This window comes from Sphaerodactylus townsendi, linkage group LG05, assembly GCF_021028975.2.
Source record: "Sphaerodactylus townsendi isolate TG3544 linkage group LG05, MPM_Stown_v2.3, whole genome shotgun sequence".
In the NCBI taxonomy this organism is placed as follows: domain Eukaryota; kingdom Metazoa; phylum Chordata; class Lepidosauria; order Squamata; family Sphaerodactylidae; genus Sphaerodactylus; species Sphaerodactylus townsendi.
The window spans coordinates 7,908,288-7,931,615 of NC_059429.1; the positions used below are offsets into that span (position 1 = coordinate 7,908,288).

Sequence of the window (23,328 nt, forward strand, 5' to 3'; positions counted from 1 at the left end):
TTAATACGGCTCTAATAAATATAAACCCTACCCCATTAAAATGCAGCATTATTAAGATCAATATAAAAGATGGCACCTACAATCAACTCCCTTAAAAACCCAAAGGGAAGGGGCGGTAGGATCCGCTTGATGTTATAAGGAGGGGGGGGCCATCAGCGGCTAGTCTCCCCAAAGGCCCGGCGGAACAGCTCAGTCTTATAGGCCCTGTGGAACTCGTTAAGATCCCGCAGGGCCTGGACAGCTGGCGGAAGAGCGTTCCACCAGGCCGGGGCCAGAGCTGTAAAGGCTCTGGCTCAGGTGGAGGCCAGCCGCATCATTGAGGGGCCAGGGATCACCAGTAAGTTGGCCTCTGCCGAGCGCAGAGACCAATTCGGGACATATGGGGTAAGACGGTCCCGCAGGTATGGAGGTCCCAGGCCGCGCAAGGCCTTGAAGGTTAACACCAGCACCTTGAAAATGATTCGGAATTCAATTGGTAACCAGTGCAGGCGGCGAAGCACAGGTGTGATGTGTTCTCTAGTGGCACCCCCTGTGAGTATACGAGCCGCTGCATTCTGGACCATTTTCAATCTCCGAATCAGACGCAAGGGAAGGCCCGCGTAGAGCGAGTTGCAATAGACTAACCTGGAGGTGACCGTTGCATGGACCACAGTGGCCTTGTAAACTATATGTAAACTATAAATGAAACATAACTTTTCAGGGAGCAGAAATTCAAAATTCAGGGAGCCCTACCTATTAACACAAATGAAAGTTAGCAAGCATTTACTTGGTCGCCTAAGGCGAGTCGATACTGGCTGCAGGTGACCAGAGCCTGCTTTTCCTTTCTAGAAGGGAAAAAGAAACAGCCGCATAGACTGGAGGAGCTGCAGCCCCCTCAGAACTCAACTTCCACCTTTAAAACAGTAAGAGAGAAACCAGATTCGGTTGAGAAGAATGGCGCCTGCCTTGTTCTGCTCTCCGCTGCCGGAAAAGAAACAGGGATAACACCCACCTACCCGTACGACACTGCGAAGAGGAAGGGAAGGTTGATGTTTCAGCATGAGGCAGCTTTATTTGAAAGGCTGAATCAGTGTCGTGACTAAGGCCCCTTCCGCACATGCAGAAAAATGCCCTTTCAATGCACTCTGCAGCAGCGTGGAACAGCAAAATCCACTTGCAAACAATTGTGAAAGTGGACTGAAAGTGCATTGTTGTGGAAGGGGCCATAGTCGGGCCTGTGAAATACCAGTACGGCTCTGAGAACATGCAAAGTGTTTTTCCTAACCTGCTGTGCAACCAGAGTTTGGGGGTAAGGTGGGGTAGAGGCTTTCAAAGTCTCAGCCCTTCAGCTGCACACAGAAGAAGAAGAGTTTGGATTTATATCCCCCCTTTCTCTCCTGCAGGAGACTCAAAGGGGCTTACAATCTCCTTGCCCTTCCAACAAACACCCTGTGAGGTGGGTGAGGCTGAGAGAGCTCCGAGAAGCTGTGACTAGCCCAAGGTCACCCAGCTGGCGTGTGTGGGAGTGCACAGCAGATATTTCAGTGGTGGCGAACCTTTTCGAGACCGCGTGCCCAAAGTGCAACCCAAAACCCGCTTATTTATCGCAAAGTGCCAACGCGGCAATTGAACCTGAATACTGAGGTTTTAGTTTAGAAAAAAACGGTTGGCTCAGAGGCGTGCGTCACTCGGGAGTAAGCTTGGTGGTAGTCGGTGGCTTTGCTTTGAAGCAACTGTGCAACTCTTCCAACGGGTGAATCATGACCCTAGGAGGGTTTACTCAGAAGAAAGCCCCATTGCCAGCAACCGAACTTACTCCCAGGTAAAGGATCGCGCTTTAGTTCTTCACGTGAAAATCAGTGGGGTTTAACAACGCTTCACAGGGTTGCCTACGCTGCTTCCCCAAAACTAGGTTTTAGGTTTAATGCTAATAATCGAGCCCAGTGGCCCAGGCCAGCCTAGATGTGTGTGTGTATGGGGGGCACTCTGTTTGTGCGTGCCCACAGAGTCAGAGGCACACGTGTCATCTGTCACAACCTGCACTGGTTTTTGCTTTCGAAACTGAGTTCGCAACCCTACAAATACATCAAGAGCCCTCACCAAGTGGCTCAGGGGGAGCCCCTGGGGCAGTGGTGGCGAACCTATGGCACGAGTGCCAGAGGTGGCACTCAGAGCACTCTCTGTGGGCACACGTGCACAGAGTTTGTCATGTGGGGAGGCGGAAAATTGCCCCCCCCCCCCCACATCTAGGCTGGCCTGGGCCACTGGGCATGACGTGTAGGTAACCCTGTTAAGTGCTGTTAAACCCCACTGATTTTCTTTTTTTAAAAAAATAATTTTATTGACAAATCAACATAAATCATACATACATTATTGAAATGCTTTTAAAATATTACAAATACCTTTCAATTAAATCTTATCTACTTCATCATCTTATTCCTAATTCCTTTTTGCATCGACTGACATTACAACATCATCTTGTAAAACTTTTATATTTGGGTGCTGTGTGGTTTCCGGGCTGTATGGCCGTGTTCTAGCAGCATTCTCTCCTGACGTTTTGCCTGCAATGAATGCTGCTAGAACACGGCCATACAGCCTGGAAACCACACAGCACCCAAGTGATTCCGGCCGTGTAAGCCTTCGACAATACATTTTATAACATATCTTCCTTACTATTCTGCTAAATTTCTTTTTACATCCTTTGTTTTATATTAGGTAACCCTGTTAAGCACTGTTAAACCCCACTGATTTTCATGGGAAGAACTAAAGCGCAATCCTTTACATGGGAGTAAGCTCAGTTGCTGGCAATGGAGCTGGCTTCTGAGTAAACCCTCCTAGGGTCGTGATTCACCCATCTGAAGCGTTGCACGGTTGCTTCAAAGCAGAGCCAGCGACTACCGCCAAGTTTACTCCCTTGGAGCCAACCGTTTTTTTCTAAACCAAAACCTCAGTATTCAGGTTAAATTGCCGTGTTGGCACTTTGCGATAAACAAGTGGGTTGTGGGTTGCACTTTGGGGACTCAGTCTGAAAAAGGTTCACCATCACTGCCCTGGGGTAAGAAGAGTGGGGGAGCTCACAGCTCCAGGGCAGAGCATTTGCTTAGTGGGCCAAAGGTCCTTGGGTTAGCCTCTTGTGCAGGTGGACCGATCTCCTGTAGCCAGTGGTGTGAAAGGGCTTCAGCCCCAGAAACACGATACTGAGTTCGGTGGTCCGTGGATGGGGTGAGTTGCAATGCAGCCTCCGGCGGGGCTCTCCCTTGTCTAAAGCAACCTCCTTGGCAAGATCGGGCTCTGCAGGGAACAGCTGCTACGGCACCGTCTGCCAAGTTGCACAGCTGGCAAAAACTGGGAACTTCGACACGGTTCTGAGCAGAGCACATTCCGGCCCTCTGTCCGCCAGGCACCAAAATGGCTCCCGCAGGCCTGCTGGCACTCACTGCCCCCCACCCCCAGCGCTGCCATGGGCCCCCTCCTTGCTTGATATCGTACGCAAATGCCGAAAGGTTCACAGAGCCCTAAACTCCTGCTCTGCCCTGCTTGGGGTGCAGGTAGGGTGGGGAGGATCTTCAGAAGGCTGCATGCCCTCCCCTTCCGCTCCCTTCAGAAGGGTGCATGCCCTCCCCTTCCGCTCCCGCTCCCACAGGAGGCCACAAGCCATGTGCTCTGGAGTGGCCATTCCAGAATTGGGGCCAGGGGTAGCCACACAAGCTGTTCTGATCAAACTCTCCCCGTCCTCGGCTTCCTGCCCCCAGGCTAAGCCAATTCGGGTCTCTGTACTTGGCAAGGAGCGCTGCCAGAAATTTCACTCCTGCCCATATACTCTCCTTTTAGTCCTTTTATTTTCAATCCCCCCCCCCCCCCGAGGCGGGATCCAGCAGGTTCTCACAGGTTCCCGAGAGTAGGTTACTAATTATTTGTGTGTGCCGAGAGGGGGTTACTGATTGGTGATTTTGCCACGTGATTTGTGCCTTCGTTATGCCCCTCCTCTCAGCAGTAGCGCGCAGAACTTGAAGCAGTCTAGCAGGAGGTGCACCGGCGTGCATGCCAGCCTGCGCCTGCGTGCATTCGTTTCCCGCCCAAGGACCGGCGTGGCGGCTGCGTCCTTGCCACAGCCCCGCCAAGGAATGCCCCGCCCCCCGGAATGCCCGGCCACGCCCCCGTCGTACCCCGCCCAGCCCCATTGGTGCTACGCCACAGTTTGAATCCCACCACCATGGGAACCTGTTACTAAAATTTTTGGATCCCACCACGGCCCCCACCCCGTTAACTGCTGCCACAGGGGGCAAGGAAGGAGAGCCACCCCCTGATTTGCTGCCAGCCCAACCCAAATTCTTACTGGATGTGAAATGGAGGCAATCCTTCCCTGCTTACCCGAAAAGCTGAAAAGAAGAACCCGACGTTTCAAAAGAAGAAGAGTTTGGATTTATATCCCCCCTTTCTCTCCTGCAAGGAGACTCAAAGGGGCTTACAAACTCCTTGCCCTCCCCCTCTCACAACAAACACCCTGTGAGGTAGGAGGGGGTGAGAGAGCTCCAAGAAGCTGTGACTAGCCCAAGGTCACCCAGCTGGCGTGTGGGAGTGCACGGGCTAACCTGAATTCCCCAGATAAGCCTCCACAGCTCAGGCAGCAGAATGGGGAATCAAACCCAGTTCCTCCAGATTAGAGTACACCTGCTCTTAACCACTACGCCACTGCTGCTCCATAGGGAAGTTGAGGGGAAAGAAGATACAGCAGCGTGAGATTCGAACTGGTGAGTTCTGGCTCACGGCCTGCACTCTCAGCAAAGAGAACCAGAGAACAGCCAGCGTAGTGCTGTGGTTAAGAGCAGTGGATTCTAATCTGGAGAACAGCGCCTCTGATCTGGTGAACTGGATTTGTCTCCCCGCTCCTATACATGAAGCCAGACTACCACTATCAGATGAGAGCCAGCGTGGCATAGTGGCTAAGAACAAGTGGACTCTGATCTAGAGAACCAGGGTCGATTCCTCGCTCCTCCACACGAGAGGCAGACTCTTACCTGGTGGACAGGATTTGTTTCCCTGCTGCTACACATGAAGCTTACTGGGTGGACTTGGGCCAAACACAGCTTGCTCAAGTCTCACCTGCCTCTCCAGGTGTCTGTTGTGGGGAGAGGAAGGGAAAAGAGTTTGTGAGCCCCTTTGAGTCTCCTCACAAGGGAGAAAGGCGGGGTATAAATCCAAACTCTTCTTCTGCAGCTCCATGACCCATAAACGACACCTAGACACCTAAGAACATAAGAAGAAGAAGAGTTTGGATTTATATCCCCCCTTTCTCTCCTGCAGGAGACTCAAAGGGGCTGACAATCTCCTTGCCCTTCCCCCCTCCACAACAAACACCCAGTGAGGTGGGTGGGGCTGAGAGAGCTCCAAGAAGCTGTGACTAGCCCCAGGTCACCCAGCTGGTGTGTGTGGGAGTGCACAGGCCAATCTGAATTCCCCAGATAAGCCTCCACAGCTCAGGCGGCAGAGCTGGGAATCAAACCCGGTTCCTCCAGATTAGATACATGAGCTCTTAACCTCCTACGCCACTGATGCTCCTTATAAGAACATAAGAATGAGCCTGCTGGATCAGACCGGAATCCATCTAGTCCAGCACTCTGCTACTCGCAGTGGCCCACCAGGTGCCTTTGGGAGCTCACATGCAGGAGGTGAAAGCAACGGCCTTCTGCTGCTGCTGCTGCTCCCAAGCACCTGGTCTGCTAAGGCATTTGCAATCTTGGATCAAGGAGGATCAAGATTGGGAGCCAGAGATCACCTTCTCCTGCATAAATCTGTCCAAGCCCTTTTTAAAGCTAAGGGTGCCCAGGATGGTAAGCATTCTTTATGGACTAGTAACTTGTGGAGACCTCTGTGAAAGGCTGCCCAAGAAAGAGGGAGACCAACAGGTGCAGCCTGAGAGCGTGCCCAGTTCACGGGTCTTTCCGCGGCCAGGGCAAACGAGAGGGTACGGAGCAGACTCTGGGGCAACCAGAAAGGAGCAAAACCTATTATCGTCAAAAACTCACACCACTTTCACTGATGCCAGCGAGCCTGGAAACATCCAAGGACAGTGACGGCGAACCTTTTTGGGACTGAGTGCCCAAATTGCATCCCAAACCCCACTTATTTATTGCAAAGTGCCAACCTGGCAATTTAACCTGAATGCTGAGGTTTTAGTTGAGAAAAAAACGGTTGGCTCCCTCTTCCTCCGCCCCACCTGCTCGAGCAGGGGCCAGCCTGCTCTAGCCTCCAGCAAGTCCCAAATGCACTGCTCTGTACCTCTTTAGCATCTCTGCCCCCACCCCCAAGCACAGGCACCAGGCCCACCAGCCGAGTCCTCCCTGCTCACCGCGGTGCGTGCACGTTGTGCTCAGTGGCCCAGGCCAGCCTAGATGTGAGTGTGTGTGTGTGTGGGGTGATTTTCCGCCCCCCACATGACGAACTCTGTATGCGCGTGCCCACAGAGAGGGCTCCGAGTGCCACCTCTGGCACCCGTGCCATAGGTTCGCCATCACTGTCCAAGGAAGGCGATTCCAGCTCAGGCTGAGGTGGTGCAGAGAGAAAAGAGCAGATGATTACAACGGACCCGCTGGTTTGCTCTCTGCTCCCGGCATTTGGAAGGTTGAGAACCACTGCCTAAGACTCTCCATCAGTGTTTTCCATCTGTCAAATGGATAAATGCTAGGGTTGGGCGTCACCAAAACACGAGGAACTGTATTAAAGGGTCGTGGCATTAGGAAGGTTGAGAACCACTGCCTAAGACTCTCTGCATCAGTGTTCTCCATCTGTCAAATGGATAAATGTTAGGGTTGGGGGTCACCACAACATGAGGAACTGTATTAAAGGGTCGCGACACTAGGAAGGTTGAGAACCACTGGTCTGGAGGCTGCATTCTTAGGCTGCCAGGGTTGGGATGGCAGAAGAGGGGGGTGTCTTTGTGGGCACCAGGCGGGTGTTTTATCTTTTTCCCACTGGTGTTCCTGCCCTGCTCATTGACTGAATTCCTGGATGAGGAGAGCAGATGATTATGACGGGCCGGCTGGCTCGCTCTCTGCTCCCCGCACAAGTTTCCCAGAAGGCAAAAAACAGCCGCCTGTCTACGAGCCCCACACGTAACCGAAAGAGAAAACCAAGCCGCGCTCTTTCCCCGCCACCTTGTGTCAGCGCCAGGCCACGGAGGGACGTCCGCTCCAAGAAGGGTCATGTTGCTGAGCCAGCGGCCCAGAGGCACTCCTTTGAGTGATGCCATCGGGCTGCGGTTTGGACAGGCTCTGGCACCAGCATGCGAGAGGAAGGACAACTCGTGTGTGTGTGTGTGTGTGTGTGTGTGTGTGTGTGTGTGTGTGTGTGTGTGTGTGTGTGTGTGTGTGTGTATGGGGGGGGTGCAGACAGGTCTGCCCAGCTGCTGGAGGGAATCACTGGAAGAGAGGCTGTGGGGGAAGGTTTAAGTATAGGGTGGGGCTGGACAAAAATACATCAATAAAGGCTGCACTGTCAGGGGCCAGCCTTCGCTTTTTCTGAAGAGGCAAGAAGAAGAAGAGTTGGATTTCTATCCCCCCTTTCTCTCCTGTAAGGAGACTCAAAGGGGCTTACAATCCCCCCCCCCCAATGAACACCCTGTGGGGTAGGTGGGGCTGAGAGAGCTCCGAAGAACTGTGACTAGCCCAAGGTCTCCCAGCTGGCGTGTGCTGGAGTGCACAAGCTAATCTGGTTCACCAGATAAGCCCCCACAGCTCAAGTGGCAGAGCAGGGAATCAAACCCAGTCCAGCAGATTAGAGTGCACCTGCTGTTGACCACTACACCACTGCAATGGTTTGCAGACGGTCGCCCCCTCAATAAATAATAATAATAAGCCTTTATTTGGCATAACAATAATCATAACACAATAAAAAACCTGAGATAAAAGGTACACAAATACAAAGGTTTAAAATAGAATATAAATTATTGATTGTGAATCACCTCCAGTAAAAATCGTGCTACCAATTCACAAGTTTCATTGTCAGAATTGTCCAGAAGGAAAGGAAGTCTACCTGATTCTCCCATTTCACTAGCTATCCTAGAAAGAATATTGGAATATTTTGATCTGATATTAGCAAATTTAGGGCAGCAAAGCAGTTGATGTGCCAATGTTTCAATCTGTTGTTCACCACAAGAGCATACCCTTTCGCGCCCCCTCAATAAAGTTTCCTTGTGTCTCTGATGTAGAAAGGGAGGGGCTGGAGTTCAAGGTGAGGGGGACAGGGAAAACCTTGGCAGGTGGTCGACAAATCAAAGGTGCATGGACCACCCATTCCACAGTTGTCCAGAGGGGGCTCGGGCCTCCACTTAGTGGAGATCTTGCCTCCATTCTGATGGAGGTGGGGATGAATCTGCAGTCAAGCGTCATGGGCCCCAGCCAACCTATGAAGAGTGGGGAAAGCCAGAAAGCAGCAGGACAATCTTCTGTTGGCAGGGTGTTGCAGCAAGGCTGCTAGCAGGGCAAGTAAGACGCCTGCCCTTAACCACTACGCAGCCGCTGATCCCGAAAGACTGAGACAGTGGCAGCAATGAAGCGGCAGGATCTCTGCTGGTTCCTGGACACCCGAATTAAAGTGGAGGGCGTTCAGACGGGCCTCAGCCACCCGGAGGCCGGAAGCAATGCCTGGTCACCTGGCTGACCTGCCATGCACCCGACTGCTGCCTCCTCACCTGGAGGAACCGGGTTTGATTCCCAGTTCTGCCGCCTGAGCTGTGGAGGCTTATCTGGGGCATTCAGATTAGCCTGTACACTCCCACACACGCCAGCTGGGTGACCTTGGGCTAGTCACAGCTTCTCGGAGCTCTCTCAGCCCCACCTACCTCACAGGGTGTTTGTTGTGAGGGGGGAAGGGCAAGGAGATTGTCAGCCCCTTTGAGTCTCCTGCAGGAGAGAAAGGGGGGATATAAATCCAAACTCTTCTTCTTCCTGCTGGCGCCAGCAAGGAAACGGATCTGGCCCAGGAGGCAGGGTCTGCCACAAGGTCAGCAGCCAATTCCCGCAAACCCCCCCCCCCCGGCTTCCCTTCACCCTGGGAGGGGAAGGTAGGGGGGTGACAAGCAGGGGCACAGGGAGGGGAAGGTGGAGGGATGGCGCGGGGTACCATGGGATATGAAGAGTGAGGTCAAGGTTACCGTGATGTCGAAAAGGTCGGGAAACACTGGTGTAGCTGCCCAGCCTTCTCTCCCGTGACCGGCCAGAGAACGGCTCTGTCACCCTGGAGAAACCCGACAGGCCCCTGAAGCAAAGCCCAGCGCTCCGAGGGCCGCGCCAACCAGCCCGCAGGCACAAACCAAGGTTCAGACGCCAGAGCCCCTCCGACCTCATCCTTTTGCGGCATATGCGGATCCAAACACCTGTTGCTCACATTCACACCTACGCCAACAGGCAGGCTGCGCGGAAAGGCCCGAACCCCTGCAGAAATTGGCTCAGGCTCCAATTTCAAGTCAGCAGTTTCAAGCCGTCTTCCCGAGCTGCCCGCCAGCCACGCGGCTAAAGGCTGCAGTGCCACAAAGCGCATCGAGGCAGTGGCCGTTCTCAGTCACCGTCGTCCACAACACGGATGTGCAGCAAAGCCTGGCAAACCTGCAGCCAGCTGTATGGGTGGTAGTGGTGGGGTTAATGGCGGACATGCACGGGGGGGGGGGGGCAGGTCCCCATCTTCACAAGGCAAGTTAGCCCCCTTCCCCGTCTCCAACTCCTCGCTCAGCATTTAACACAGCAAAGCTGTTCCCAGATCAAACAAGAAGAGTCGCGCTTGGAAGGGGAGCGTCCTTTCCCCCCCCCCCCCCAGCCCCCTTTCAGCTTTGGCCTAACTCAGGGGTCTGCCACCTGTGGCTCTCCAGATGTTCATGGACTACAAATCCCATCAGCCCCTGCCGCACGGGGCTGATGGGATTTGTAGTCCATGAACATCTGGAGAGCCGCAGGTTGCAGACCCTGTTTGAGAAGCTGCAGAAGATGCGTCAGGAGGGATCTGACCCTGCTCAGTCAATGAGCACAGCAAGTGAGCAAACCCTCCTCCCGGCTCAGCCGAGGCAGGCTTGGAGTAACCCACACCCCGGGGTTAAAAATAGAGCCACGAGGCGGCGGCTGCATCGCCAGGAGTCTGGCAGGCAAGAGGCAGCCGTTGACCCACCTTCGGGTGAAAACAGGGGAGGGTGCACGGATGAGGCCCGGGCACAACAGGTGGGGCCAGGCAGGTAGAAGAGACAGGGGTTTTCTGCGGTGGAGGTGAGGCATCACAGACACACATGTCACAGAACAAGCAGCAACGAAACGGACATATTCAGCGTTCAGGCGTCAGCTCTTCCTTCCAAGTGTTCACAATCCCTCCACCAAACGGAAGCTCCAAAAGCGCAAGGGCCGGGGGGGCCCCTCGCACATCCCCCACCCCAATTCAAACCAGGGTCTCACAGCCGCGGGCAGGCAACAGGTTAGCTGAAGACGCACCTGGGCTCTTTTTCCCTCTTTGACACCAACCCCCCCCCCCCCCCCGCAAGTCACAGAACTCATCAACCAGCCCAGGACGGGGAGAGGAGGATGAGTCAAGCACTGTCATCTTGGCGCACATGCGAAGGCTACCTGGGCAGCTCAGGAGTCTGGAGGACAGGCCCGCAAAAGCCCTGCCACGTCAATTTCTTTGTCACAAGCGGCAGTACATTTAAGCCAGCCGACGTCCCCAGAGAAGAATGCCAGCTTCCAAGTTATGCAGGCCGGGGGGGGGGGGAGGGGGGCACAACAGCATTCACAAGACGTTTCTGCCAAAACGGTAGCAAGCTGCAGCTAGCGCCCTTCCATCACGATGCAAACGCAACCCCAGAACAGGGCTCCCGACCCCAATGCATTTGCAGCAACCGTCCTGAAGAAGAGTTCTGCATAAGACAGAAGCCTGCTCTGGCCTTCATTTTGAGGAAGAGCCAGTGATGCAAGACGGCTCACAGCCCTCACTCCGCACGCTCCCGGCTCCACGTGAGAGGCCGCCCCAGACCAGGCCCGGGGACTTTCCTAAAAGGGCACCCTGTAGCCAAGGGAACAGCTGTTCTTCCCCCAAATGACTGGAGACCGAGCATCGCAGTAGGGGCAGCACCAAACTACTCATTTAACCCTTCTCTCTCTTATCCCCCCCCCCAACCACAAACTGATCCTTCAAAGGGGGGTTTCCCACTGGCCACCTCTTCCTTCAGCCAAGCCATCTAATTAATCTCCAGCCTTAAAGGAAAGCTGCCAAATCCCCCAACAGCAGAATCTCTCCCCCCCCCCCAGAAACCCTTTCCCTAAAGTATCCCCAACAAACCAGTTCTCCCCCAGGGAGGGGGGAAGCGGGGTTGTCCCCCAAGCTTTTTTTTTACACGTTGCCACTTCTAGCTGAAACCCTGACAATTCATGCGTCCCCCATCTGCGGTGGTGAGGGGGGGATCCCCAACTCAGGGCGTGCCTAATTTCCTGCCTGCTTATTCCTCTCCTGCACCCCAATATAGGAAGAGCTCCTTAGTTCTCCTGGGCCCTCTCCAAAGTCAAAGGGAGACAGGGGGGTGGGGAAGAGAAGAGTTCTGGTTACCCTGCCCGTCTCTTCCAAGCATCCCCCCACTATTTACAAGGGAGGGGGAGATTCTGGCAGTTGGAAGGGGGGGGTGGATCTCTGGTGTTATTTCTGCAGGGGGGCGGGGGAAGAGTTCTGGCTACCCTGCCCGTCTCTTCCAAGCATCCCCCCACTATTTACAAGAGAGGGGGAGATTCTGGCAGGTGGAAGGGGGTGGGGGTCTTTTTCCTCTTCCTGTCCCAGATCACTGTACGAAAGGATGGGGGGGGGGGCGGCTCTCTGGTGTTATTTCTGCAGGGGGGCGGGGGATTTTAGGAAAAACCTTGGCACTTTTTATACACTTAGCCACTTCTAGCTAAAACCCTGACAATTCATGTGTCCCCCATCTGCCCTGGCGAGGGGGGGTCCCCAACTCAGGGGGTGCCTCATTTCCTGCCTGCTTATTCCTCTCCTCCACCCCAATACAGGAAGAGCTCCTTAGATCTCCTGGGCCCTCTCTGGGCCCTGGGGGGGGGGGCGGCTCTCTGGTGTTAGTTCTGCAGGGGGGGGTTAGGCACTTGCCAAGGGGGCACTTGCCAAGGGGGGGCAACCTGCCTTCTCGCAGTTGCTCTCTGATCAGACCCTTCCTCTCCTCTCGCACTTCGTATTTGGAGCCCCCCCCCTTAAAAATGCTGGGGTGTCCTTCCTCCCTTCCCTCCCCCCCAAGTCAGCTTGTATTTTCAAGAGTGGGGAAGCAAATCCCCGGAAGAAACTTGCGAGGGGGGGGCTGCCCCGTGAACCCCGACCGACACCCCCCCCCCACCTTCCGACGGTGCCCGGGAAGGGGCGTTATTTAGGCTGCCCACAGCCCCCCCCCCCATTCCTTCTCCACACCCCTCACATGGGGGGGCCCCTCCTCGCTCCCCGCCCCCGCCCACCTTGCGCTCTTGGTAGGCCTCGAAGGCGCGCAGGGCCGACTCGGTGAGCTTGACGTGGAAGACGGAGACGCGGGTGCCGCGGCCGAGCCTCCCGCACGACAGCGCGTAGCCCCGCTCCGCCAGCGCCGCCATCTTGGGAGCCTCCGGCGGCGGCCGCGGAGAGACCCAGGACACGCCCCCTTATCTATTACGCACGGGCACGCCCCCCTTCACGATCACGCACGGGCCACGCCCCCTTCGGCACGCCCCCTCGACCGTCGGCGCTGCGCTCCGCCGCAAAGCACGCCGGGAAACGGGGGTGTCCTTTTTTTTTTGCCTCGCGGAAAAGAAAACGGGAAAGCGGGACGGGACCTCACACACACACTTTAAATGTTTCTACGGTTCAAGTCAGAGACAAAAAAACCGCATCAATTTTTCGGCGGCGCGCGTAGTGCTGAGCGGAGGGTGCCGCAAAGCATGCCGGGAGATGTAGTCTTTTTCCTGCATGGTTGAGCCTGCCGGTAAGACGCCAACGCCACTGGCGAGAAGCTCAGGAGGAACTGTAGCTTTTGCTAAATAAGGGCATGCCTGGGAGATTGGGACGCCTCTGGCCGCAAGGCACGCCGGGGAGTATCTTATTTACTTGGGCTGCTGCAAATTAAATGCCTCTGTCCTCTTTTATAATCTCGCGTGTCTGTGTGTGTCTGCAAATTCTTTCATTTGCTGTAAAAATGTTGATGCCTTACCTTTCCCTTTCAAGGGGTCTTGCAATTCAAAACAGAAGCACAACTCAATTGTGGGCCCCAAAACTAGCTCCCACCATAACGCGCCCTCTGCAGAGCCTTAATCCAGACCCTGCAGCAAACCCAGATGCCAATTTTGTGGTCATGGACACCCGAGCAAGTAGGTCACAGTGCCAGATGACATCAGTGGTACCCTCTCAAACTTGGCTCCCATCTTCCAAGGAGAGTTATGCAATCGTTATTGTTTAGTCTGGAGAAGAGAAGGTTGAGGGGTGACATGATAGCCATGTTTAAAGGGAAGCTCTGTTTTCTGCAGCTCCAGAGACCAGGACAAGGAGTAATGGATCCAAGGTAAAGGAAAAGAGAGTTCACCTAAACATGAGGAAGAACTTTATGGCGGTAAGGGCTGTTCCACAATGATGGTTGTTTGATAGTTGAAGATGACAGCCCTGTGCTTGTGCGCCATTGATTTTTGTTTGCCATAAGAAAAGTTAGTAGAAAAGAGAGTAGCCAATAAAATTCTCACCCCCACCAGACACCACTCACAGCTGGCCTGTCAATACCTTGTGAATCTCCGCTCAGCCCATAGAATAAACAATCAGCGGCTTTAGTTAGCAGCATGATGCAGCAGCCAAGAAAGCCAAAGCAATTCCAAGCTGCATCAAACAGGTGGATAGTGTCTAGATCAGTGATGGTGAACCTATGGCCCGGATGCCAGAGGTGGCACTCGGAGCCCTCTCTGTGGGCATGCGCACACAGAGTTTGTCATGCGGGGTACGGAAAACCACCCACACACACACATCTAGGCTGCTCTGGGCCACTGAGCACGACATGCTCGCACTGCAGTGATGAAGGAGGACTCGGCTGGAGGGGCTGGTGCCTGTGCTCCGGGTGGCTGCTGCCCGAGGGGGGGGGGCACAGAGGAGACAGAGATGCTAGAGAGGCACAGAGCGGTGCGCATGGGACTTGCTGGAGGCTAGAGCAGGCTGGCCCCTGCTCGAGCTGGTGGGGCGGAGGAAGAGGGAGCCAACTGTTTTTTTCTAAACTAAAACCTCAGCATTGAGGTTAAATTGCCAGGTTGGCACTTTGCGATAAATAAGTAGGGTAAGGTTTGAGTTGCAATTTGGGCACTCGGTCTCAAAAAGGTTCGCCATCACTGGTCTAGATCTAAATCAAGAGTCGTAATAGTACCACTCTATTCTGCATTGGTCAGACCTCACCTGGATTCCTCGGTCCAGGTTGGGGCATCACAATTCAGGAAGGATATTGACAAACTGAAGCATGTCCAGAGGAGGCTGACCAAAATGATTAAGGGGTCTGGAATCCCCAACCTATGAGGAGAGACTTACAGAATTACATATGTTTAGTCTGGAGAAGAGAAAGGTTAAGGGGTGCCAAGATAGCAATGTTTCAATATTCAAAGAGATGTTACGTTGAAGAAGGAGCAAGCTTGTGTTCTGCTGCTCCAGAGACTAGGACAAGGAGTAATGGATTCAATCTGTGAGAAAAGAGATACATCCCACAAAGTGAGCGTTGCTGTCAGTACTGTCCCAATGCTATAGACTCAATCCCTCATATCCTGCTTTACTGTTCGAGGTATAATTATATTAGAACCGATCTGGGAGCTTTACTACCTCTAGAATGGGAGTGTGCGCCCAGAGCAGTTGTTGTCCCCAGACACCATTTCCCCTCGATACGCCTCTGACCCACCACACTCTGAGACAGGATATTCCACTGTTGAACAGCCCGTATCGTTAGGAAGTTCTTCCTAATGTTTAGGTAGTATCTCTTTTCTCCAATCCAATCCAAAAACCTTTATTAGGCATAAACCAGAAGTCCCATACATTCCAAATACAAAAACAGGATCATTGTTATATATCATGTAGAACATGGATTAAAAATGTAGCAACTGCTTCAGAAATTTCTACATTAGGGCTGTTCAATAGCTTAGACATTTTTTGTTTGTCTGAGAGAAACATAAATTCCCCGCCGGCCCTGGGGAAGGCAGAAGCTGGCCTGCAGGGAGACCAGGGGTGGGCAGGATGCCACAGTGGGTGGCCCAAAAGCTGGCCTGCCACCGGGTTGCCCGTCCGAGCCGCCACCAAGGACCTGGGGAGGGAAGGAGGCAGCTTGGAGGGCACCACAACATCAGGCCGGCTCTGTCTTTACCCCCTCCCCCGCCAGGTTGGCACAGGGAAGGAGGGGGGGATGGGGAGATTTTGCATCCCCCCACCGTTTTGCCCGGGGTCATTTGACACCCACCCACCCACCCCGGTCCCCGTGAGCGGTACGCCACTGGGCTGGATAGCCATCTGTCAGGGGTGCTTTGATTGTGTGTTCCTGCCTGGCAGGAGGTTGGACTTGATGGTCCTTGTGGTTTTTTCCAACTCACTGCTGTTCTACTCTACACTGGACAAACAGGCCAATCTCTATGTGTAGAAATAAACTGACACAAATCTGGCATTTATAATCTGACATCACAAACATTAGGGGAAACAGGGCTGTCGTTGAATTAAAAGTTCTCTTGCAAGTGCAGGATTCAATGAGAAATTGCTAAGCTAGAATTCATTAATGCAGCATAGCTTAACAAACTGATGAGGATTTAAAAGGACCGGAGACATTCCCCCCCCCCCCAAACCCCTTCCCCCGGTGTTAATATCTTGTACATTCCAGCCCTTACAAATGTCAGTTACTTCAACTATACTTGTGTAACACCTGACTGCCTTTGCTTATCTCATTTCATGATGGGCTTGTAGACCTCCCATTTGCCTTACAAATAGGTAGGGCAGTCGTCCCACTGCTTCAAGTTGGCCAGATTGGTTCACATTCCTATGCACTTGATGAGGTCTGACTCATGAAGGTAAAATTTGCTTTTGGCCAGTTATAGACTGCTGCTCTGCCCTGCAGCAAGGGAACATTTTCTTTGGGAAAGAAGAGGTTTCTTGCAAATGCACTCTGTGCTATGGTGCCCAAGATCCCATGGTTAGTGAGAGTGGGGAACCCCCAATGTTTCCCCTTGCTTCGTGGTTTCAGCTCCTTCGTCTTCTCCCCTGACTCCTCGTTGGCATTTCTGGGGAATCTATTGCTGACTTTTGTGAAAAGCAGAAAATATATTGATACAACACAAAAAGATCGATATAAAAATCTAAAGGGCTTTAAAAAACAAAGCCGGCAATCATACAATGACTGGGAGCTATCAGGAAGTGCAGGTGGGCAAGCTGAGCAGGAGGCAGTGGGGCGCCTCCTCTGGTGTAAACAAAAACACGAGGAGACCCCCACTAAGAAGTGAAGAGCCCCATGGAAAGCACTCCATGCATATCGGACCTTTCTTTAATGTCCCCTTCACTCCGTTTCACTCAACAAGAAGCCTGTAGCTGACACATCCTCCCAAGCCACACATCCCTTTCTATATGAGTAATTTAGAAAAGACAGGTACAACCGAAGAGATACAGTATATATTTTAAGGTTCCTATATAGCAGAAATAAAACTAATAGCTTTATAAATGCAGATTTAATGGGGGCAAACTGGAAAAAGCTTTCCGCTTGTTTGGAGGCAGCCAACAAGAGCTATAGCAATTCAACTCTCATATTACCCAAACGAACGCCCATGGTACATATCTGATCTGTTACAAAACACTCCAGATCAGGGGCGTCCAAGTCTGGCCCTCCAGATGTTCATGGACTAGGATTCCCACCAGCCCCTGCCAGCTTGGCCAATTGGCCATGCTAGCTGGGGGCAGATGGGAATCGTAGTTTATAAACATCTGGAGGGGCAAACTTGGACATCCCTGCTTCAGATAGTGCAGCCCTTGTATTTCCTCCTCCTTGCCACGGCTTTTGAGCGTTTAGGCTGAAAAGGCAATCGCCCAAGTGTAAACAAGACGCCATCTTAGGAAACCTTCTTCCCATCGATGTCTACTACGCATGCGCCGGTGCCGCAAAGGTCGCTGGGCCGTATTTTTGTTTCCCTCGGAAGATCCCCCTGGCCTGTTGACAAAAATAATTAATATGGGATGATATGAAGGGGAAAAAATGCACGTCGTTTAATATGTGCATTAGAACGCATTAATTGCTATGTCTGGACAAACAGTTTTAAAGAGAGTCGCGCGGAGACTGTTGGGTAACGGAGTGTTTTCTTCTTTTGCCCTGTTGTTAGGCTCCGTGACGTCACGTTCAACCCAAAGCAGTGATTGGACAACCGGAGGGGTGGTGAAATTTGATTCGCGGGTGCGGCGACGGTGCGTGGGCTCCCCTCAGCCACTCAAAGGAGGGCGCTGCGGCGGCGCGTTTCCCAGAACTCCACGCGCCGCAACCAATCCCCTCGCAGCTTTTTCGGATCGCCGTGTTCTTGATTGGCTCTTCAGCTTGGACCAGTGAGCGCCGCTTTTGCTTGAAGGCGGTGGAAGCGATGCAGGCAGCCTTGCTGGGACCCGGGGCAGCCAGGTAAAAGGTCTGGTGGGAGAGCTTGGGGAGGCTAAGTGCTGAGTAAGGTAGCCTCTGAGCTGCTACAGAGTATTTTTAAAACAATGCTGGGGAAAATGAGTCAGTGAGCAGGGGTAGGGGTTCTCAGACCAAGAGATAAAGCAAAAGCCACGTAATACCTTCGTAGGACCAGCTCAAAAATAGTGCATAAGCTACGTTTAGTGCAGGGTAGGGGTTTCTGGACCTTAAATCATTCTGGAACAAGAGTCTCTGAGCATTTAATGAGGGCCACTCAGGGTGCAAGCTGTGTGTAAAGTAGCATTCATAGGCAAGAGAGTAATTGGGGACATCCAGCTTTCCTTCCTTCATCCTGGAATTTCATTGTATGAAATGAATCCTGCAGGGTAGAGATGTGAAGGGCCGGGCGAGGCGGGGGGGGGGGGGGGGGGGGGCGGTTGGAAGTTGTGGGGAGTAGATCTGAACATATGTAGTAGTGTATGGGATCTTCATGAAGAGGATCGGAAGCCACCCACCCCAACCCAGTGGGGCAAATGTCGTTTTCATTCTGCCTTGTGCCACATCCCTCTTAGTTCTTTTCAGCTGTCTCCATGTTCTGACAGTATACTTGCTTGCTTCCCTGTTCCTCCTCAGTTCTAAGAACAATCCCCCCCATTGCATGCAAAATAGGAATACAAGCAAAAAGGAAAATGTTGGCCCTTTTATTTTCCACTTGGATTTTATTTATTTTGCATTGAAAACACACAGCATGGGCTGGGAAAGACCAGAGAATATCTGCAGTTGTGGCCATCCAGTTTTTCTTTTCTTTCCATCTCAATCTCAAGATCCGCATTCTGGATGCAGCAAGGAGCGGCCTTCATCCTCTCCCGCCGCGGGATTGCCTCAATTTTTCCTACAACATGGGGGCGGCCTCTGACCCTTTACAGCTCACTGGACCCTGTGGGTGCCGCCCAGAGATTTCCAGGACAAGGGGCACCATGGAGTTACCAGCAGATTCGAACCAAGGCCCGGGGAAATGAATACCAGCCATCAAACATTAAACGGAAACACAAACATGGCTGGATCAAACGCATCCGGACAGCCAGTGGGATTGAGGTGATCCTCCGCCGTATGCTGAAGGGTAGGAAATCTTTGACGCATTGATGGCTCAGAAGGATTTGCTCCAAAAGAACAAAGCTGAAGCAAGAATCAGGGAATTGTAAGCAAGCTGCTTCCCTTTGGTTTGCTGCAGAAATGTGGCAGGGACTTCTACGCACCATAACCTACCTTTTCAAGCGAAAGGGGAAAGTCCCTGAGATCTTCTCATTTGGAAATTGATTTTCTTTTAACATAAAAATAAATGCTGCAAGCTTTCAAAAAAAATTGAGATGCAATTAAATGTGTAGATAACACCAAGCTTTATACTCGTTTTGGTTATTCAGTTATGTGCCTGTGAACTGTTTGTGTGTTTCCCTTAAACCACAGTCTGGGTAAAAAGTAGCTTATTGCCCTACCTTGTAAGAGGGAGAAAAAAGATCAGAGGATATGGGTTAAAAAATTTGACCAAAGTCTCAGAGGACAACTGAAAGTTTAATTAAGTACTTAATTTTCTCTAATCAGATAACAAAAATTAAGATATCTGCGCTAAAATATCATAAGGCGCATCATCTTGCAATTTTATCTCAAGCACTGAGTGTGTTTGTTTCTGTGTGTTTTTATCCTATCCTAAACTCAAAGGTCACAGGGCAGGTTGCAACATAAGGGGGGTGGGTGTGGTATGAATCTGCCAGTGGGAGTGGCAAGGGGTTGCCAGTGGATCATCCTCCCCTGGGGCATTTGTGGCCCTCCCAGGCAGTGGGATGTAGGGTGAGGTGCTGTTCCATCATCTCTGTGTCTGCATCCCTCACCCCCCCCCCCCCAGTGTACTGAATGTGTCTAACGGAAGAGCCAGTGGTGGGATCCAAAAATTTTAGTAACAGGTTCCCATGGTGGTGGGACTTAAACTGTGGCGTAGCGCCAATGGGGCTGGTCGGGGCATGACGGGGGCGTGGCCAGGCATTCCAGGGCGGGGCTGTGGCAACAACGCAGCTGCTGCGCCGGTCCTTGGGCGGGAAATGAATGCACGCAGGCGCAGGCTGCCACGCACGCCGGTGCACCTCCTGCTAGACTGCTTCAAGTTCTGCGCACTACTGCAGAAAGGAGGGGCGTAACTAAGGCAAAAATCTCGTGGCAAAATCACCAATGAGTAACCCCCTCTCGGCACACACAAATAATTAGTAACCTACTCTCGGGAACCTGTGAGAACCTGCTGGATCCCACCTCTGGGAAGAGCCAATATTAATTTGCTTCCTCCTGGTTATTGCCCCTGTTGCGCTGGTGGGTGGGGCTTTAGACATCTACCACCGAAAGGGTGGTCCAAGTTAATTAAGACCAATGGGGACTTTCCAGCAGCAGGAAGTATTTTTCTTGTTTGCAGCCCCCCACGTCACTGGGAGGCCTCCTTGAAAATGGCAGGCATGTGCGGCCGCAGCCAAACACCCGGCCCATTGGATGGGGCTCCCCAACTCGTAACAGTCATAAAATTCAAAACAACCTAACAATAATTACAACCTTTTGCTTGTACAAAACTACCATAAATTCCATAAGTACATTAACTCTCACAATTTTAAATGCTAAGTTATCAATGATGCATTTTATGTTAAAGCTGTGAAATTAGTTTAGGGTTGAGAGGACAGTAACAGTGTCCTCTTCAAGAGAGATGCTGCAGCGTGAGCCCATTCATTTCAGGCTGGAGTAACTCTGTATTGGATTGTGCCATAAGTATTGTGGATATTTTATTGTGGATATTTTCTCCACTCTCCATTCCTGTGGCTTCAAAATTTGTGGAAATTTAACATCTCTATACACTCCTGGTGCTGCTGGCAAACTTTGGGATTATGGCCTAGTCCCGTGGTGGCGAACCTTTGGCACTCCAGATGTTATGGACTACAATTCCCATCAACCCCTGCCAGCATAGCCAATTGGCCATGCTGGCAGGGGCTGATGGGAATTGTAGTCCATAACCCCCACCCCCCCCCCCCCCCCTCCCTCCCTCCCCCCCCTCCCCCCCCCCCGCCACCCCCCCTCCCCCCTTCCCCCCCCCCCCCCCCCCCCCCCCCCCTCCCACCCCCCCCCCCCCCCACCCCCCCCCCCCCCCCCCCCCCCCCCCCACCCCCCCCCCCCCCCAAGCCCCCGCCCCACCACCCCCCCCCCCCCCCACCCCCCCCCCCCCCCACCCCCCCCCCCCCCCACCCCCCCCCCCCCCCACCCCCCCCCCCCCCCACCCCCCCCCCCCCCCACCCCCCCCCCCCCCCACCCCCCCCCCCCCCCACCCCCCCCCCCCCCCACCCCCCCCCCCCCCCACCCCCCCCCCCCCCCACCCCCCCCCCCCCCCACCCCCCCCCCCCCCCACCCCCCCCCCCCCCCACCCCCCCCCCCCCCCACCCCCCCCCCCCCCCACCCCCCCCCCCCCCCACCCCCCCCCCCCCCCACCCCCCCCCCCCCCCACCCCCCCCCCCCCCCACCCCCCCCCCCCCCCACCCCCCCCCCCCCCCACCCCCCCCCCCCCCCACCCCCCCCCCCCCCCACCCCCCCCCCCCCCCACCCCCCCCCCCCCCCACCCCCCCCCCCCCCCACCCCCCCCCCCCCCCACCCCCCCCCCCCCCCACCCCCCCCCCCCCCCACCCCCCCCCCCCCCCACCCCCCCCCCCCCCCACCCCCCCCCCCCCCCACCCCCCCCCCCCCCCACCCCCCCCCCCCCCCACCCCCCCCCCCCCCCACCCCCCCCCCCCCCCACCCCCCCCCCCCCCCACCCCCCCCCCCCCCCACCCCCCCCCCCCCCCACCCCCCCCCCCCCCCACCCCCCCCCCCCCCCACCCCCCCCCCCCCCCACCCCCCCCCCCCCCCACCCCCCCCCCCCCCCACCCCCCCCCCCCCCCACCCCCCCCCCCCCCCACCCCCCCCCCCCCCCACCCCCCCCCCCCCCCACCCCCCCCCCCCCCCACCCCCCCCCCCCCCCACCCCCCCCCCCCCCCACCCCCCCCCCCCCCCACCCCCCCCCCCCCCCACCCCCCCCCCCCCCCACCCCCCCCCCCCCCCACCCCCCCCCCCCCCCACCCCCCCCCCCCCCCACCCCCCCCCCCCCCCACCCCCCCCCCCCCCCACCCCCCCCCCCCCCCACCCCCCCCCCCCCCCACCCCCCCCCCCCCCCACCCCCCCCCCCCCCCACCCCCCCCCCCCCCCACCCCCCCCCCCCCCCACCCCCCCCCCCCCCCACCCCCCCCCCCCCCCACCCCCCCCCCCCCCCACCCCCCCCCCCCCCCACCCCCCCCCCCCCCCACCCCCCCCCCCCCCCACCCCCCCCCCCCCCCACCCCCCCCCCCCCCCACCCCCCCCCCCCCCCACCCCCCCCCCCCCCCACCCCCCCCCCCCCCCACCCCCCCCCCCCCCCACCCCCCCCCCCCCCCACCCCCCCCCCCCCCCACCCCCCCCCCCCCCCACCCCCCCCCCCCCCCACCCCCCCCCCCCCCCACCCCCCCCCCCCCCCACCCCCCCCCCCCCCCACCCCCCCCCCCCCCCACCCCCCCCCCCCCCCACCCCCCCCCCCCCCCACCCCCCCCCCCCCCCACCCCCCCCCCCCCCCACCCCCCCCCCCCCCCACCCCCCCCCCCCCCCACCCCCCCCCCCCCCCACCCCCCCCCCCCCCCACCCCCCCCCCCCCCCACCCCCCCCCCCCCCCACCCCCCCCCCCCCCCACCCCCCCCCCCCCCCACCCCCCCCCCCCCCCACCCCCCCCCCCCCCCACCCCCCCCCCCCCCCACCCCCCCCCCCCCCCACCCCCCCCCCCCCCCACCCCCCCCCCCCCCCACCCCCCCCCCCCCCCACCCCCCCCCCCCCCCACCCCCCCCCCCCCCCACCCCCCCCCCCCCCCACCCCCCCCCCCCCCCACCCCCCCCCCCCCCCACCCCCCCCCCCCCCCACCCCCCCCCCCCCCCACCCCCCCCCCCCCCCACCCCCCCCCCCCCCCACCCCCCCCCCCCCCCACCCCCCCCCCCCCCCACCCCCCCCCCCCCCCACCCCCCCCCCCCCCCACCCCCCCCCCCCCCCACCCCCCCCCCCCCCCACCCCCCCCCCCCCCCACCCCCCCCCCCCCCCACCCCCCCCCCCCCCCACCCCCCCCCCCCCCCACCCCCCCCCCCCCCCACCCCCCCCCCCCCCCACCCCCCCCCCCCCCCACCCCCCCCCCCCCCCACCCCCCCCCCCCCCCACCCCCCCCCCCCCCCACCCCCCCCCCCCCCCACCCCCCCCCCCCCCCACCCCCCCCCCCCCCCACCCCCCCCCCCCCCCACCCCCCCCCCCCCCCACCCCCCCCCCCCCCCACCCCCCCCCCCCCCCACCCCCCCCCCCCCCCACCCCCCCCCCCCCCCACCCCCCCCCCCCCCCACCCCCCCCCCCCCCCACCCCCCCCCCCCCCCACCCCCCCCCCCCCCCACCCCCCCCCCCCCCCACCCCCCCCCCCCCCCACCCCCCCCCCCCCCCACCCCCCCCCCCCCCCACCCCCCCCCCCCCCCACCCCCCCCCCCCCCCACCCCCCCCCCCCCCCACCCCCCCCCCCCCCCACCCCCCCCCCCCCCCACCCCCCCCCCCCCCCACCCCCCCCCCCCCCCACCCCCCCCCCCCCCCACCCCCCCCCC

The 23,328-nt window shown here is 57.1% G+C and overlaps 2 protein-coding genes across 2 annotated transcripts in view; one reads left to right on the plus strand and one right to left on the minus strand.

Annotated features, from left to right (window-relative positions):
• Nucleotides 1-12,627, minus strand: part of ELL (elongation factor for RNA polymerase II) — a 52,232-nt gene extending 39,605 nt beyond the window's left edge. Inside the window, 1 exon segment of the mRNA XM_048495735.1 lies at nucleotides 12,456-12,627. Coding sequence (XP_048351692.1) covers nucleotides 12,456-12,587 — 132 coding nt within the window. The 5' untranslated portion in view covers nucleotides 12,588-12,627.
• Nucleotides 12,628-17,477: 4,850 nt separating this feature from the next.
• On the plus strand, nucleotides 17,478-19,012 carry MRPL34 (mitochondrial ribosomal protein L34). Its single transcript, XM_048495862.1, has 2 exons — nucleotides 17,478-17,620; nucleotides 18,442-19,012. Exons 1-2 carry the CDS (start codon nucleotides 17,586-17,588, stop codon nucleotides 18,758-18,760), a joined length of 354 nt encoding a protein of 117 aa, XP_048351819.1. The 5' UTR covers nucleotides 17,478-17,585; the 3' UTR covers nucleotides 18,761-19,012.
• The last annotated feature ends 4,316 nt before the right edge of the window (nucleotides 19,013-23,328 follow it).

Coding starts and splice junctions, on each gene's coding strand:
- MRPL34 (XM_048495862.1), top strand. CDS start 17,586: ATGCAGGCAGCCTTGCTGGGACCCGGGGCAGCCAG. Junction 17,621..18,441: donor CTGGGACCCGGGGCAGCCAG/GTAAAAGGTCTG, acceptor CTCAATCTCAAG/ATCCGCATTCTGGATGCAGC.